This window comes from Neopelma chrysocephalum, unplaced genomic scaffold (assembly GCF_003984885.1).
Source record: "Neopelma chrysocephalum unplaced genomic scaffold, ASM398488v2 Primary Assembly neopelma1_22, whole genome shotgun sequence".
In the NCBI taxonomy this organism is placed as follows: domain Eukaryota; kingdom Metazoa; phylum Chordata; class Aves; order Passeriformes; family Pipridae; genus Neopelma; species Neopelma chrysocephalum.
Window position 1 is genome coordinate 16,484,742 of NW_020897689.1, and position 18,676 is coordinate 16,503,417.

General features: G+C 36.8%; 1 protein-coding gene across 2 annotated transcripts in view; it reads left to right on the plus strand.

Annotated features, from left to right (window-relative positions):
* ATP6V1H (ATPase H+ transporting V1 subunit H) overlaps window positions 1–18,676 on the plus strand; it is a 48,631-nt gene that overhangs the window by 17,356 nt on the left and 12,599 nt on the right. For both annotated transcript variants that reach the window (XM_027673903.1, XM_027673911.1), the window contains exons 6-13: window positions 1,210–1,314; window positions 2,717–2,770; window positions 5,368–5,465; window positions 6,919–7,111; window positions 10,116–10,294; window positions 10,951–11,076; window positions 13,340–13,441; window positions 18,502–18,615. In XM_027673903.1, coding sequence (XP_027529704.1) covers window positions 1,210–1,314; window positions 2,717–2,770; window positions 5,368–5,465; window positions 6,919–7,111; window positions 10,116–10,294; window positions 10,951–11,076; window positions 13,340–13,441; window positions 18,502–18,615 — 971 coding nt within the window. The remainder of the gene's footprint in view (window positions 1–1,209; window positions 1,315–2,716; window positions 2,771–5,367; window positions 5,466–6,918; window positions 7,112–10,115; window positions 10,295–10,950; window positions 11,077–13,339; window positions 13,442–18,501; window positions 18,616–18,676) is intronic.

Consider the following 18,676-nt stretch of genomic DNA (forward strand, 5'->3'; position numbering starts at 1 on the left):
TTTTTAAAGCACGTGAATATTTTCTAAACCAAGTTTTAGGATTGTGTAATTTTTGTTGTTTTTATTTTATTTTCCTCCTTATTATGCATACTGGAAGACTTTTGTTGCCACATCATTGCATCTGCCTAGCCAGATAAAAATACTTACCCTCTGTCTAGGCTTAAATTCTGCTAAGCGTAAATGGTCTCTCATTTGTGGGCCAGGTAGCAGTTTTAACTCAGGAGCACGGTAGACTAGAGAGCTAATATCTTGTCTTGTAAAGCTGGAGGGATTTTACAGGGTTATTTGACTGCATTCAGAAGGGGATTTGATGGATTTTAGTGTAGAGATTTTGTTCCAGACTCTCACTTGTAATCCTCTAGAAATCGGCGGTGGTGGTGCTGCACATGTGAATGCAGTGAAGTGGAAAGGTGCTTGGAATAGTCTCCTCACTGCATCACGGAGCTGTATGCAGGCAAATGAACCCCTACTTCAGTAGTTTATTGATTACACTACCTTTTTATATCTAAGCTGGCTCAAATGTTTTTGCAAATAAGTTGCAGGCTACAACATAGATTTACTTCAAATATAATTTGGAGAGGCTGACATAGAACTGTACTGTTGTTTCAAGTATTCTTGAGCCATAGGCATCATGAAAATTTTTAACCTGACTACATTTTTACTCCTCAACTTCATTCTTAAATTCTACCTTCCCTTTGGGTTTCTTTTTTGCTCTTCTTTTTCTGGCCTTGAAACTTTTGCCTTCTTGAAGATGACTTGCTTCAGTTTAAGTACAAAAGAACTTCAATACTGTGTCCTCATTTGTGTTGCCATATGCCATAGTTGCTTAAATCAAGCCTGCTCATGCGTGTCAGGCCATTGAGTGTTACTGTTGATCAATTCTGACTGTAATGGTGTCCTACAGCAGTAGCCCATTGATAGCTTCCATCCATCCATCCTCTTCTGAGTTCTTCATTGGTACCTTGTGAACTTCAACAGCTATTGGTAACAGATAACATTGTGAAAATAAACCAGTTACTGGAAGTAGAAGCAGCAGAAAGCTGAAAAGAAACAAAATTACTAGGCACAAGGAGTCGCCTACATAGAAAACAGGTAGATTTTTTTAAGGGACCGTTTTTTCCTTAAACTTGGTTTCCAAAGCTTATAGGACTTCTCACTGAATTCTGGAATTGCTGAGTTGGAAAAATCTGTTTATTGTTATTTTTTCAGGCAGCAAGAATTATTGCCAAACTGGCTGCTTGGGGAAGAGAGCTTATGGAAGGCAGTGATCTGAATTACTATTTCAACTGGATTAAAACTCAACTCAGTTCACAGGTAAAAAGCTGCTACTTCTGTTTAAACATTACAGTGACTTTGGAAACATTTTTAAAGAATATTAGTGTATAGATGTGCAAACAAGAGGTATAGTTTTAGTTTTGGGTTTTTTTAAATGAAATTTTACTTTGTCATTTTTACAACTAAATATCCTTTATTCAAGCATGTAGTTTTTAACTTAGTATTTTACATTTTCTACTCTAGTCCTTGAAATTTAAATTTAAAATAAGTAAAACTTTTTGCCTTTTCTGTTGGTTAACACTAAGTTTTCTTCTGGACACTGAGAAAATATGCGATGGGGGTTTTTGTCTTGCCTCTGTTGTTTTGGTTATCAGAACTTTTTGCTGATAAGAAAAATCCTATGGCAGCATCTAGCAGGAATTGAATGTCAAAAGTCTTTTCCAGTTGACTATATTATAAAGCTTTTATTTTTAGTCTTGTCTCTTGAAATTAAATAAATTCTGGCTTTTTTGGACATCATTTTATGGTATTAGAGACCCCTGGTGGCCTAGTGGTTAGCGTGCAGGACTTTCACTGCTGCGACCACGGGTTCAAATCCCGGTCTCTGGCCTGATGGAGGTCGTTAGCCCTGTGTGGCCATCCATCTATGAGAAGGACACTCTAAACAAACCTACGTCCTGAGGACCTCACTGCCATTGTCCAAGCTTGCTTGGCCCCGGCAGATGAACCTTAGGATTAAAGGGTGGGCTCAGTTCAGCGCAGGCTGTGTCTCACCTAAAAAAATCCATTGCGCAGGCTGGAAAGGTAAAAGACCTTTCCCCAAATCTTCGTTCACGAAGATGGGCCATTATTATTATGGTATTAGCTCAGTATGAACTGCTTACTTCTGGCTTGTGCTTCAAAGATAATTTGTTCTCCTTTGTGTTCATTTTTGGAGATTTTTCCTTCAAAAACCTAGTAATATATCATTCTCTAAGGTAGTGTTGTGACAGAAGTGCATTCTGAAGAGTGGAGAAACATGCAGTAGATTTAGTAATTGTGTATTTCTCATAGTTTTCTAAACTGGGTTTATTAAAAAGGAGTTTTATATTTTTGCTTTGGAAGTAGTATCTTAAAGTTGGAATTTCCTTCAGAAAGATTCAAAAGAACAGTTTTCAAATTCTAAGTTGAATATGTCTTGAGTAAATCTGCACATTAGTAAAAATTAAATCTTGATATATAAGAATCAGGTCCAAGCATATTTTTCTAGACACGAAGTGTGCGTGGGAAATAAATACAATACATTATGATAATGTATTGAACAGGAAAACTATCTAATAGATTCTAAATCTGTTCTTTTTCTATGATTAGAGAGACTGGAGAACCAGAAGAAACTTGGTAACAGCTGTTCCTTAGGGGTGAAAGACAGGTCTGATTTTAAACTTTTTAATTTTTTTGCTAGAAACTACGTGGTACAGGGGGTTCTGTGGAAACAGGAGCAGTCTCTACAAGTGATGTGAGTATATCTTTGAAATCTGTCAATTTGCTATTTTGGGCAGGTGATACCCACTCCTTGGATTAAGATGCAGATCTGTTCTGGTGTCAGTGATAAGAAGTACTTGGAATTAGAATTGTACAGCAGAGTGCCAGGTGATGGCGCCAAGAAACAAAAGTATTTTTAAACACTCATTTCACATTGAATGTTGGCAGTGAAAGTATATATTTTACAAGTTTGTTTGAGCTGTTAAAACTGTAGATGTATCTAGCATTCTCTTTGTTAAAACTTTAAAAAAATATGTAAAATTAATATTTGAACAATGTTAAGTCACTGACTCGGTGGTCTTAGGGGTCTTTTCCAGCCTAAATGATTCTGTGATTCAATACTGTCTGTTTAGGATGGAGCTGTTGGACTTGTAAAAGAAACTTAAGGCTACAAAGCTTTTGGCTGTTGGGATGTTGAACTCAGAAAGGGCACATCAGATATTACAGCTAATGTTGCCACTTAACCATTGTAGCATGAAATTGCAAGAGTGCTTTCAAAGCTGTAAGCTTCTCATATTTGAATAGCTCAAATTCAGAGGAAAACGGATTGTCCTTTTTGCATCAGTATTTTTTTTTTCATACTAAATTTCATGTAGCTATAATGACTACTGAGCCTGGAGACGAACTGTGGCAGTTTAACAAATGCAATGATCATCCTAACAGGATTTGCTATGGAGTTGTGGCAGGATGAGGCAATTTATCTTAGTTCTTGGATGTGGAGTAGAATTCAGTTTGGTCTCTTGTTCCTTTTGCAGTCTGAAAGTGTTCACAGCTTTTCAAGAGATTTAACCTGGAATTTGTTGTTCTTCTAAGTGTAATCATTGCTTTAAAGTGTTAGCTTTCTGTAGAGGAGAGCCTCTTAAATTGCCATCTGTCTGCTGTTTAAAGTAGGAAAGATGAAAGACTGTTATGCATGACCATGGATAGGGGGTGAAGATGAAGTATTTCAGTCTTTCATGTGCAGATCTTTGTGCCATACCGTTAGGTTTTGTTAGACTGACAGCCCTCTATCACATAGCCTTAAAAGAGTAGATCGCTCTACAACATGCAACATCACTTACTATGGAGCTCTTCTGACTTGTTTAGAAATCTGTATTGGTTGTACTGTAGCACTGGGATGTGCTGTGCCACAGCAGGGCCCCAGAGCAGCAGAACTGATAGTGCAAATACGTTCTTGAATAATTAAATCGGGCAAGTATTGTTCTAACTTCATTAGCGTTCCAATTTCGGATCTAGCTTATACAGGATTCTGAAGCAGCTCCTGACTAATTTATTTCAGAATAAATTAGAGATGCAGTTGTAGCATTTTATAATGAGGGCTGGAATCTATTATGAAATTTCAATTATAATAGTGTTGGAAGAGAATGCTTTTATGAAAACAAACCCCAAGTTCAGTAGTATATGGGCTGGTGATGCAGATAAGTTAATATATTATTTGGGGTGGGAGACCTGTCTGTGTTTATAGCTGTTTTATTTGCATGGGGTGTGAAAGTGAATACTTACCCAGGGAAATGAGTGTTCTGTATGGTGATTTGGGCCTAGAGGTTCAGACTTAGTTTTTACATAAGGTCTTGAATCTCTCATGAGAGAGAAACAGGATGAGTTACTCTTAATTTTAAATTCTGTTTATTGTCTCTTTTCTTTTCATATGGGATCACCTAGCTTCTTTACTTCATTAAATATTTGAAAGCATTGACCTTATATTATGTGAGTGAGCTACCATAAGACTTTCAAAACACTCAGTAAAGAAAAAGGCTTATAGGAAAAAATCCCCAAACAACATTTTCTCAGCAGCATATCTGAGTGTTAGTGAAGATAATGCTGACAATTGAGTAAGAAGAGAGAAAAACATGCTATTTCTGTTGTACCTTTGGATTTTTCAGTTGCTGTAGTGGGAAGGACAATGTGTTGACCAAAACCCATTTTTGAACTGCAGCCCATCTTATATGTTACTACAATGCATGTTTTACTAATGAAAAACTGTTTAATGTGACTGTTCATGAATGAAAATAGAGTTAGTTGGTGCATCTCATCATTTTTCTGAAGGGAAAGATTTAGTCTTATTCTTTTCTTAGCACAACTTACATGTTTTTCTGGTGGCATTGTTTTTGTCTAAATACACATCTCATTATGATACCTATTGTACTATGTGGCAAATGCATAGCAAAATTTGCAATTGTAAGGGCACCATTGCTGTTTTGAGTTGGAGCGGGAAGAACCTAAGCTCAAGATTCCTGTTTCTGTAGTGACCTCTAGCAAAATCCTTCAAGCTTTGTAACCAGTTTGCTGATTTGTTTTCCAAAGTTTGCTCAGTGGAATAACAGTTGACCCTGTGGATGAAAGGGCTCTGACAAGTATAATCAAGCAGAAGACAGCTTTCATTCATGGATACTGAAGGAAGGCATGTTCACGTGTTCTAGTAATGTAAAGTGGTATCACTTGTGTGACACTTCTTTAGTATTCAGAACTCTTCTCGATTTGTGCCAGTAAAGCCTAATTTGGAAAACTGAAGTTCAGCACTTAGTACCTAACTCTTCTTGTAAGAAATGTTGTGTTATTCTCTCCACCCAGAGTTCCCAGTATGTACAATGTGTTGCTGGATGTCTGCAGCTGATGCTCAGGGTCAATGAATATCGCTTTGCATGGGTAGAAGCAGATGGAGTAAATTGGTGAGCATCTATTTCAATTTATATGGATATACTTGCACCTACAATAGCACGTTCCCCAGTGACCTTTTTTGCAATAGAACTCTTGTAATAGACAGCTGTTCTGTTTTGAGTACAAAGAGGTTTGTTTTCAAACATTAACACAGTCAAATAGACAAATGAAACTTGCAATGTAGAGGCTTTAATGCTACTTTCCTCTTCAAGAAATACTGCTTAAATATGTATCTGAAGGGGAAGGTACCCATTTGTCTTCAGCTGAAGGTGCACTGTTTATTATGTAATAGAACAAGGACTAATGAAATGAGTTTCTGCTAATCATCCTTGTCTTTGAGTTTGGAAGTGTTCAGTCTGAAAATATTAGTGAAAGGAGCAATTTTCTAGAGCTAAGCTCAATTTTTTGCCTCATGTGACTTCAAGTAAGTCTTTCTTTTATCCAGATTCTCTTAATAAATAGGTTTGCATGAGGCTAGGATGGTAGCACTAAACTTACTTAAAAGATGATTGTCTATAAACAATTTTTCTGCCATGCATGCATCTGTTGGGGATTGTTGCTATATGATTTGCACTTTAATGAAAAATATCCCTGTATTCTGAAATGGAGAAAAGTCAAAGTTGCCAGTGAAGTAAAATTTCAGGTGAATTTCGTATGTGTCAAGATGACACTATTGATGCAGCCTTTTTCACAAAGGAGGCTTTTTAATCAAGTATTTAAGTATTACAATAAGCCTGTGTTTCAACAAATTTGAATTTGTCTTAAACTTGATAGCAGTGATTTTGAACATAGATTATTTTTTAAGTTTTAGGTTGAGTTAGCTATTTCATGATGGACCTGGAAATTGCTTATTAAATTTTAAAAACTTCAGCTGAGCACATCTTCTGCATGATTTCTTCTTGGAGATCTTGTGATATTATTTCTTTCTAGCAGTACTTTGTATATTTTTTTTCTATGAGCCATTTTCTGAGAACTCACTGTTAAATAATGAGTACTTCAGTTCATTTCAGACACTCCTGTGGAGAGGTACAATTAAGGAAACAAGTTCAATTTGTGTAGGTTTTGTTCTATCTGCTTACTCCTTCTTAACTCTGAGGGAGTTGCTGTGTGTTTTTCTGTTTGTCCTAGAATGACAAATAATGCACTAAACATGCCAGAAGAAAAAGTGTCCTGGTGAACCTGAAGATGGATACAGTCACATCAGTTCACATGGGAAAAGCTGCTTTATGGCTCTCAACTAAGGAGAAGCTAACTATATCTTTAAAAGACAGCTTTCTGAACAAGCTGCTTGTACAATGATAAGTAGTGATGCAGGATACTGTGAAGTGTGTACTGTATGCTTATCCTCAGCAGCTCTTTCCAATAAGTTCCTGTTAACCACTTGTTTTAATGTTTCAGGGTGGAAATCTGCAATCTATAGAGTCATTATTTAAAAATTAAATGTGTACTATGTCAATTTTTCAGCATCATGGGCGTCTTGAGCAACAAATGCGGTTTCCAGCTCCAGTATCAGATGATTTTCTGTGTGTGGCTGCTGGCATTTAGCCCTCAAATGTGTGAATATCTTAGACGGTATAATATTGTCCCAGTGCTGTCAGATATTCTTCAGGAGTCTGTCAAAGAGAAAGTAACTAGAATCATTCTTGCAGCATTTCGGGTAAGTACCTGTTGACTGCAATGAGGCTGTGCTTCTCTCCCGAATTCCTAGGTCTGAAATGTTGCTGATGGACAGCTGTTTCTGCTGGGCCACATTAGTAAACTGGATTGAAAGCTTAATTCTCCTTTTTTTTTTCTTTTTTTTTTTTTTTGTGAACTGAGTTTTGCTACAGGTAATAGACATGCTATTACAAGTAATAGACGTCTGCTATTCAATGTATTCTTAAAATAAGGTTGACTAAAAAACTAAACTATGTTAGCACAGTCACTAGTGATTTCTTTTTGTAATTCAAGATTCTTTTTTCTATTTGTACTAGTGTAAAACAATTTAGTTACTACTATCTGATAATTTTGCCTTAGGAAGCTTTAATTAACAAAATACTACTTTGAACACACACGTGTTTGTCCAACTGTAAAAATTATTTTTATCTGCTAGTCCAAAAATTTCCTTTTGGTGGCTGTGTCAAGACAAATGAGAATATCCATGTAAGAGTGATTAATTGGTTTACTGTGTCTGCATTACCTGAAATCACTGGTCCTATTTAAGATAATTTGGAATAACTGAGTACCTAGGCTTGATGTTTGCAATGTGAGAGTACTATTTTATGTTCATGGATGCTAATAGTTTTATGTGCATGCTTGTCAAGTGTCTTTGTGATTAATACAGTAATGCTATAACAACTTGAAATTCTGTTTTAAAACAGGATGATCTTGGAAACTTTTTGTTTTCCTTGGTGTTGATTGTGTTTGTTCTAATAGTAAGCATTTCAAGCAAACTAGGATGAGGAGAGGGGAATTGTTGTTTGCTGACTGGCTGATTAGAAATAATAAGGTGTGTGAAGGCGCTTACTCTGTGTCTTAAATGGTCTTTTTATCTGAAAACATCTGCCACTGAAAAATTTCTGGATAAGGCAGATTGTAAGAATATGCCTTTTTTCCAGTTGAAGGAGTACAGTGGTATGAGGTCTCAGTGGGGGCTTTTCTTAATATATAGACCTCTGTTGTAGTGTTCTTTAGGATCTCAATGTCAGGATTAAGCAGGGACATATAGCAAGACGGGTTGGAAAAAAATAATAAAAAAAAAGAGGTTGAGAGGGTCAGCAGTTTATATCCAGCTTCTTCCAATTCTGAGGTCATAAAAAGTAGGACAAATAGTAGCTAGCTCTTAGATTTAATGTGTTTTGCAAGAGGAGAAAAAAATGAAGCCAAGTTTGGTTTTTGTTTTTAATAAATAAAGGCTAAGAAAGAATTAAGGTGGTTCTGTTACAAGCTTTGGGGAATGTAATTTGGCTGTTTGCTTTCTCCAACATTAAAGACTCTTGTTGGCCTGAAAATGAGTTGTAAACTGGCAGCCAGGAAAATAATAGATGAGAAATTAGACATCAGAGTTCCGAAGCAACATTAAAACAGGTAGAATAGACAAAATAGCCCTTTTCCCCTGTGAGATGCTACAGTATCAGTTTATGGGGCATGGGGGAAAAAAAAAAGGGTGAATTGCATAAAAAACTAGGCTTGATGATTCCCCAAATCTACCTGTGCCTTACTGAAGGTGTGCCATGAGTCTTGACAACTTGTATGTCTTCTCTACTACTTGATTTCTCCTAATTTGACCTATTTCACCTCTTTGTCAATTGCCTCAAGTATATCATCTTAATGTAATAATTCTTTCTATAAAACAATAGGTACTGGGTACTTCTGTCTCTTTCAATTGCTTTCTTTACCTGTAAATTTTTTCCCCTCATTTTTCATACTTTTATTGTCTTTTATATCTGTTTCCTGCTTGTAACTAATTTTGTACTTTAAGATTGTTTTTCATCACTGAGTGGTTTACTGATCCATTCTATTTAGTCACCTGTTCATGTTTGTATTTTGTTATCATACTCTTTCAATTTCACTATGTAAAGCTTGAATATCTCACTATGGTATGAGGTGGATAATAATATTTGGAGTAGCTTTCACATCTGCCTGCAATTCTCTTAACTAGGAGTTCTTTGGAAACTTTGTCTACCTTCTCCTTGAACTTGAATTGTCTTTTAAGATTCATCCTTTTGCTCTCATTAGCACTTTTAAGTAATTTTGCTTTACTTCCTCTGCATTACCTTTTACTTCTCTTACTGAAGTAGAAACTGGGGTGGGGTTTTTTTTTTGCACATTAAAGCTAATTGTATGTGACCATTAAAAGCAGTAATATAACTTACTTTTAGTTTGCAAGTTTTAACATTGATTTGCAGTGCTCTGTCTAACTAACTAATAGGATGTCTGATATCTAAGAAACCTTATATATAATAGTTCTGTGACATGAGAATGATGCAGTCAAATTCCTTCTATATAGTTTCATTGCTTATTTCTGGTAGTTGTTTTCTTATTTATAGGAACACGTTTTGTTTGTTAAGGACTTAATCTTTATATGAGATTCATGTTTTCAGCTTTATCAAAAAGTGCAGGTGGCCAGCTCTGATTCAACAACGTAATTGGAAGCTGATTAAATTGAGTAGAAATGTAACGAATAAATGACATTGGAACTTGACTGTTACATACTGTGCTTGTAATTCCAGTCTTACCAACAAGCTTCTGTTTGAATAAAAATGTCTATTTGGAATATTCCCAAATTTGAAAGGACCTGCTCTAATCCAAATGGTAACCCTTCATTTGGAAACATGACTTCAGGTTGTTTTTTGGGCTTTTCTGCTTTGTGCTGTTGCTGCACAGAAAGCTAAAATGATAATTCAAGATAAGGTGTTTATGGCAGAGATTCTGGTATTTGGGATGTAAACCTGCTCTTTTTTCTTTGAATAGTCTTTGTAGTCACCCTGATTTGATGTGGAAAATGTTAAAAAAAAGTGAATTAATATTTTCTAATATTGAAGAGAGAGATTATTTCAGGAAGTGGTCAGTTTTGTCGCTTACTAAATTAAAAAGTGCCATTAAGAATTTCTTAAAAATACCACTTTGTTTCAAAGTAGTCTTAAAAAAAACCCAAAATAAATACATCTTTACTTCTCTAGAATTTGTTAGAGAAATCTACTGAGAGAGAAACTCGCCAGGAATATGCCCTTGCTATGATTCAGTGTAAGGTTTTAAAGCAGCTAGAGAATTTGGATCAGCAGAAATATGATGATGAAGACATAAGTGAAGATATCAAATTTCTACTGGACAAGCTCGGCGAGAGCGTGCAGGATCTTAGGTATGATTTGCATTGTGAACTTTAAAAAAAAAGGCAATTGTATGGGCTTTGGTAAAACTTTTTCCTTTGTAAGGCTAAATAATCTACAGAATTATGATCTGTAAATACTAGTTGGTAAGGTAGAGCATACAGAGATGCTGGTTGTATATAATAGTTTTCTGTTGTAAGGGAGGAGAGGCTGGATAGAACATAAGTCTTCATTTAGATGTATGATCTAGTGCTTACTTAGTTCTTGCTCTTGTGCCTACATTGAAGTGCATGTTGTAGTTCACATCAAAGGTTTAATTGGATGGAAAGCAAAGACTGGGATCCTTGGCTGAGGAAGTTTAAAGCCTAAAACACTGGCAAAAGAGCTAATTAAATTCCAAAATGTTGCATTCTTATGGCTTGGATTTCCCCCCTTTTTTTTCCTTTAGGAATAGTGTTCTGGGGTGGATAGAGAGGCATGTTTGAAAACAAATTTTTCATCTTGCCTTTCATGCACTTTCTTATTTATAAAATGTTGAGACAGAACAGTTCTCATGCTCTGCAGAGCACCAGCTTCTAAATGTGTCATAGCAATATGTGCTCCAACTTTGTTAGGGACAGGCTTGGGCATGCGATTCAGACTGTTTGTACAAGCTTAGCCAGTATATCATTTACATCTTGTGTCGCAGCTCCTTTGATGAATACAGTTCTGAGCTCAAGTCGGGAAGGCTGGAGTGGAGTCCTGTGCACAAGTCTGAGAAGTTTTGGCGGGAGAATGCTGTAAGACTAAATGAGAAGAATTATGAACTACTCAAGTAAGTTTTCAAGTCTTGAATCACATAGTTCTGTAATATTTTTTGTGTTTAACTGAACCTGTATCTAATACAGGTTTTACATTTCAAGATGAAGTAATGTCTAGAATGAAAGCAAGTCAGAACATCATACATATTTTAGAATGTATGGTCCTTACTCATGTGTGGTTTGTTTTCTTCAAAAGCAGAATTGTTTATTTGCTTTAACTGGTCGAAGTGTATCAATGATAGAGGGAATATCTCTAGGTTAACTTGTGTGCAGATTTGTGCCATTGACTCTTTTCATACTTTCATTTGAAAGACAGCTATGCTAAGTGATGTAAATAAAAATGTTTCTAATATACCTTAGTGGTTATGTGATGACGTTGGTCCGAGTAATGAACTCCCACCTTGAATATTTGGGGGCTGAAAGTTGTGGTACTGTTCCATGGAAAATCTGACTTGCTGCATTACTTTCCAGTCCGTCTATTTTGTCTTGGGACTGTGTTTGGAGTACACAGGTTGTTAGACAAAACGAAGTGGAAACTCATATTTTCTTTTGGAGTCAAGGACTGATTTGCGGAATTAGAAAATTATGTACTGAAAAGATGTCTAGGTCTTAAGTAGCTTGTAAGGGCTCTTAGTTGTTTAACTGCAGTGTCATTAACTGATAATATGTGGTGTTCTTTCAGTTTAGGGTTTGCTAGTAAGTACCAGTCTTAACAGAAATCAGGAGGTTGAGTGGATCATGTGAGATGTTCAGAGGCCTGGCAAGAGCAAACTGATCCTGAGCTTTATGTGCATTTCAATCTGCCCTGACACCTCACTGAAACAAGTCTGATAAATTCTTCCCTGCAGGCATATTGCTAAATATGTCAAATTATGGACTTGAAAATTTTAGATGGTGACCACTGCAGCATGAGGTTGATGTTGAGGTTTAATATTTCCTGAAGTGATCACAATATTTTGCTGTATTTATCTCTCCTAGTTCTAGGACTGTTAGGTAAATTTTATGGTCTTGTACTGCTATAAAGACAGTGATCTTCAATAGTTTGTTTAACACTACCCAAAAAAACCCCACCAAACCGCCACCACAACAACAAAACCCACAAAAAACCCACCCACCCTCCCCCACAATGTGATGGGGACATGTGTGCACCTCAGAACTTGTTTTGCATCGTAAGGCGTTTGACAGACAATACTTATTTGCTTGAGGCCTCATAATTCTATTTTCCTTATCTGTGTACTTATTAGTTCTCTAAATCTAAAATATTTACGCTACTGTTAAACTTATTTTTTCATACCTTCCACCATTATTACCTACTTTGATGCTAGACTTGTATTTTGTTCAGCAATGTTGCATGGATCTTTAGTGTCTTATGATTAGTGTTATGGTTCAAGTTTCTGCTTCTACTTCTTGTCCAAATTAGGAGGTTTTTTCATTTAAAAAGTGCTTCATCTGTCACTTTCTGGCCTCTTGGGAGGCAGTGGCTGTAGTAATTTAATTTTACCAGAATGTTCTGTAACCTACCTATTTCAACTTGCTACTAACTTTCTGTGATTAGAACACGTTTCTCATCTCACTAAGCATAGAGTAATCTAATTTTCCAGTGATCTGTGTGTTTAACCTTTTCAATTTATTAGCACCTAACCTTCATAATCTGTATCATCTTTCCCCCTCCTCATTACTTGGCTAGCGGACAGTGTTACTGGTAGCTGTTTTCCACTAAAGGTGATTTAATTACTTAATTCAAAAATGCAGACAATATTAAGAGTTGAGAAGCAATTTTCTACTTCCTACAGTTCTGGATTTCTGTGCATGCTAAGAAAATAACTAATCTATGGCACTGGAGTCCTAGACAAATGTAAAGGTTTCATTATCTCAAACTCTGAGTTAGGACAGAACTGCTTTTTAGTTCAATTTATCTTGAACTCAGAACTGCTGGTCTTGAAGCCAACGTATAACAAAAGGAGAGATTTTGTAAACCTTGGTTATAGGTGTTTGTGGATGTGGCTCACTAAACTGACTCTGGTGAAGTCTTTTAATAATGCTATTAATAAGGGCAGGATCTCAGTTGCTTTAAGTGCAACTGCATGTTGAGAAAAAGTTCTATTTTAGCTTTGCTCTTTGGGTGACTTGTAAAGCATTTTTACGGTTATGGGCTTTGTTATTTCAAGTTATCACTGATTTAAAAATAAAACAACAACGAAGAAAACCCAAAACAAAACAAAAAAAATAAAAACCAACCCAAAACCCGGGACTTAATTGTTTCAAATCCTTTCCTAGAATCCTGACAAAACTTCTGGAGGTTTCTGATGATCCACAAGTGCTGGCTGTAGCTGCTCATGATGTGGGAGAATATGTACGACACTATCCCCGGGGAAAACGGTAAGAAAAATTATTCAAGAGACTAACTGGAGTATGTACTTTGCCTGTGGCTTGTTTTGCTTATTTATATTAAAATATTCTCCCAAGGGATTCCAGGTTATACTTGAGTTTATTTCACTGGGAAGGTGAGAAAGCACAAACTAGATCAGATTAGAAAATGCAAACTGAATCTTTGACTTAATATATATCAGGGTCTCTTAACAATGAAGGGAACCAATGTTTAAAGAAATATTGAATATGTTGATTAGACTAAGCAGAAGACAGACACCAGAAGAAATTGGAAGAGCTACCAAGAATTTAATCAACATATAATTTTTGCCCTCTGTTATGACTATTGGACTGTAATTATTGGACTTACTGTAGGGGTGGACTATTCCAACAATGATTAAGACTGTTTTGTGACTTAAGACTACTGAGAAGATTTTTTTTTTTACAAACAATTGCTAATGTAATTTCAGTGATGTTAGCACATCTTCTAATTGTCACTCTTCTAATTTAGCATGTTTTCTTTTAACTACACAAATACGCATTTTGGTGAAAATGTTTATTGTAAACCTGAATTTCTATAGAAATACTGTTTTGTTTAGTTTTAAAAACCTGTGAGCAAAAATGTTTGCTGTATAATGGCCCCTCTCAGGTAGAGACCACTAAAGCAGAAGGGAGCCTTTGGTTTTTGCAGGAATCTGTCTCATCAGTCACACAGAAGGACATGTGACTTAATTCTTGTAGCAAAGAAGTGATCTGTTTCTGATTTCTGCCTAGCGTTTAATGGGTGTCTTGTTTAACCGCAGCTGGCAACTCAGGCCCATACAGCCACTTGCTCACTTCCCACAGCAGGATGGGGGAGAGAAAGAGAAGAGTAAAAGTGAGAAAACTTGTGGATTGAGATAAAGACAATTTAATAGGTAGAGGAAAACAAAGATTTAATTCACTGCTTCCCATGGGCCAGCATATGTTCAGCCATCATGAGGAAAGCTAGGATCTATCGAGCATAATGAGTACTTGGAAAGACAAACACCATCACTTTGAATGCTCCCCCCCTTCCTCTTTCTTCCCCCAGCTTTATGTGCTGAGCATGATGCCATATGGTATGGAATATCCCATTGGTCCATTGGGGTCAGCTGTCCTGACTGTGTCCCTTTCCAACTCCTTGTGCACCCCCAGCCACCTTGCTGGTGGGCTGGGGTGAGGAACAGAAAAGGCCTTGATGCAGTGCAAGAACTGCTCAGCAATAATGAAACACTGTTGGTAGTACAAAGAAGAAAATTAACTATCTCAGCTAAAACCAGCACAGTAGGGAAGATTAGAAGGACCTTCTAGCCTTGCTGGGAATTTCATGAACATTTATTGTGCAGACTACTTGACAGTAGTAGAATCACAGACAACGGACTAAAACTTCATGCCATATGTATGCTAGAAAGATTTGCTCACTTTAGAAAGACTCACAGCTCTTGTGGTCTTGTAAGCAACTTCAACTGAAGATATTTTTAGATTATTGGAAGAAATTAAATGTTTTCTAGGTCCACTAAGAAAGGTCAGAGGTGTTCATTGTGAACCACTTGTACTGAGCAGTGCTGTGTATTTGCTAATTAGCTCTTGTGCCTTCCAATAGAGATTGTTGGCAACTGGTATTTGGAGGAGAGGCAAGATAGCCCCTAATAAGGTGGAAAGTAATAGTATTGCCTGCAAGTGGCAAAGCTGAAGGACTGATTATTACTCATTGCTCTTGCTTTGAGTGACTCTTTGAAACCATTTTGTTATGCATTTGCCATAATCTTTAAAACAGCTTGCATGCATCTACCTGAATGTGCCATAACATTTGGGCTAGCATGGCCATGCAGTTGCTGGACCAAAGCTGTGAAGTCAGAAGAGTGGATAAACAGGACCTGTATCTCTCTGTGTGTAGCTGGAAAAATGTATTGCTGTTGGGACCACAGCTCCGCTCAGCTCCCAGGCTGTTAAACCTATTCAGAAGTGCGGTGACCTTCAAAGGAGTGGTCATCAGCAAATAAGAAGTGCTAGATACTGTTCTAACCCACATTCACATCTCAAATTCTAATGCTTTAGCTGCTTTCTGCTTACAGACTTGGCTTATTTAGCTTTCTGTTCCACTGAACAAACTAAAATGCCTCAATCTCTTTCTTTTAAAGAATTTTGTTTGTAGTCTGGCATATTCTTACCAAGTATGACTTCAGCAATTTTGAAACTAACTGAAAGCTTAAAATACCTTATGTATCAGTTCCAGCATAATAGTCCATTTCTTACCATGATGTTTTTTGATATATAGTCATTTACTGTTCCCACGCTTGGATGGTATTTCACACTCGCATTGCATGACTCACTTTGAGAGTGGATACTGTTCCTTGGTTTAGAAGAGTAGAAGAATTCAGATGTCTTATACTTTTGTTTCCTTTAAGTGTTTATTGTCAATTCTTAACTGGATTGTCCTTTAGCCTTTGAAGGTTGCAGAAAAGAATTGGAACCTAAAACTTCTTGACTTTACCCGCTGCACACAGTAGAGACCTTGAGTTACAGTTCTGACTAACCTTTCCCTTTGTCTGACAGAAGAAAATATTGGTTAAACTAAACACTATATTTTTGCTTGGTTGTTCTCCAGTGCTGTCAGTTTAAATAATCTTAAGTTGCCTTTAAAATTACACATTGTGGACCAAGTTACCAAGACAATAGCACTGTGGGCTTCTAATGAGGCTCACCAAGATGCATTTTCTGACAATGTAACAGCAGAAATAAAGTATGGCACTGGTGTTTCCTGTCACTGAAAATAAATGCAGGCCTCCAGCACAGCTTCTGTGTGGCCCAAGGGTTATGTACTGTCAGCACTTTCAAGCTCTTGAATGCCATGAACGTGGGCTGTGTGTTTTACATGTACAAGAGATGGACAGCTAGAACCATTCCCTTCCTTAGCTCACAATTCAGAAACAACTTGCTTTCCCTTTTTAACCTTGATCTGCTTTTAGATATGTAGTGTGGATTTTATATTTGTTTTCTGCTATAGCAGTCTAACTTGTTCTCATTTGTCTTTACCTTCCATTTCCTCTTTCTCCGTTTAAATGGGTCATGTTGAAATCTGGATCTTCAGCATCCGGACACTTTGTTTGAAATGCCATTGTTTTGGCTTAGTGCCCTGGTATTACAGGGAACATTCCCTGCAGAAGATGGTGCACATGTGGTAACTGTTTCTCTGGGCTCTGTTTACTGCCGTAAAGTAAGCAGGAGTTGAGGGGAGGGGAAACAGAATTAAGTGTACTGTTTTGGGAACGTTTGGAACTTGAAGGAACAGGATTCACGTGAACGTTCCTCACAGTTAGACCTTTAGGTCAAAAACTGATGGCTGGGAAGAGATTTGTACCAGTAAGCGGCATTATGCAAGAATGATAATGCTGTTCTTCAACTCTTCATATTGTCAGCCATAATTTCAGTGATGTATTGTCATCTGAAAGAGCCCATTAGCATTTGTGATTATAGGCTTTTAACTTTTCATTTTGGTTCTTGCATTCTCCTAGCATAAGGAAGCATTTGAGTTTAATGCCTTTTTTAAATCCTTTCAGTTCCTGAAAATCCAGTGGTTAAAGTCAGTCCTATAATAAAGAAAAATGCTTGTTTGTGTTTCATAGTCTTGTCTTTGTGTGAGGTGGTTTTATATTTAACTCAGTAAAAATGTGAGGCAGCCTAAGGCAGGCATAAAGGTTTTTTGAATGTTACATTACTAATAACTCCTTGAATTCTTGGCAAGGATTCTCCAGCTTAAAACAACTGCACTTTTCTGCATGCACTCCTGCTTTATGAAACATACTTAAATGTTTTAATATTGTTAGGAAATAGTATTCCCTATGATCTTAAGGATGGATTTGACTGAGTTATAAAACGGAATTGGATAGTCTCTTTTTCATCTCCATGCTGTGTCTTCATACCCGTTATGCAGTTTACAAAAATACATTGTGTTGCGCAGCAGCAGTATGTTAATTTGGCCATGAAAAGAGCTGTGCTGAACTCAGGTACCTCATGCAAGCTTAAAATGGCAGGACAGCATCAGGTTAAGACTAATGCAAGTTGATAGCCTCTTCACAGGATAGTATGTTTAAATACTAAGTGATGTGTGAGAGAACTCATGTAGAAAACCATATGAAAGTCAGTGAGTAATCAGCTTAAATATTCCTTGCAAATACTCTCTGAACTTTACTATTTTTATTATGACAGACCGAAGTGCTGCACATAGAGTCATCTGGATGGTGATACTGTTTTAGTTTTTAAGTGTATTGCCTTCTATTTTTTTTTTAATTAAGAAATTATATGTTCATGAATGCAACACAAGCTTTCACGGGTATTTCACGGGGGCTTTGGTACAGCTATGAAAAGCTATGGCTGACTATGGTGGTAAGGTGCGTAGTGAAAGATGAAGCTGAAACGTAATTTTTCTGGAAATGGTACCTTAGCAGCCAGTTCCGCCTCTTGTGCGGGAGTCGCTGTGGCTCTAATACGGTTTGAATATCAAAAAGTACTATACGTACCAGGTGGGTGATTTAATGGGTATTGGTGTGATTACAAGGATTTTTCTGTGCTGGACTAGATTGGGGTTTTATTCTTACAAAAAATGGAGTGACCTGGTTATCATCCATTTGTGGAGGAGAGGGCAGCACTACCTCCTACCTAATAATTGATAATGCTGTACCCTGCCGACCCTTTCAAGCTGATATTGAGCTGGATAAAACCCCTCTGAAAAGGATTCTTTCCTTGATTGTTTATTTCAAAGTTAATAGAAGTAGATAGTGGGAAGCAAACAGGAGTCCAGTACAAACACTTTCTGTTGTTGTGAATTCTTAAAAAAAATTTAAAAACCCCAGTAGGTAGTAGGAGATAATCTGCATTTGTAACATGTCAAATAAGATGTGTATGTTAGGAAATAAATATTTTTAATAAAATAAATATTACATGTAACTTAAACTTAACCTCTTAATGCCTTGAGTGTGAAGTGGTTGGATAGGATAGCTACCCAGAATTCAAAGTAATGTCAAAAAAACTGCTCCCCTCGTCTCTTTCAGAGTGATTGAACAACTTGGTGGTAAGCAGCTGGTAATGAACCACATGCATCATGAAGACCAGCAAGTTCGTTATAATGCACTACTGGCCGTGCAGAAGCTGATGGTTCACAATTGGTAAGTGAAGATTATTTAACTTGCAACTAACAGTGAGAAATCTTGGGTGTGGAGAGAGGAT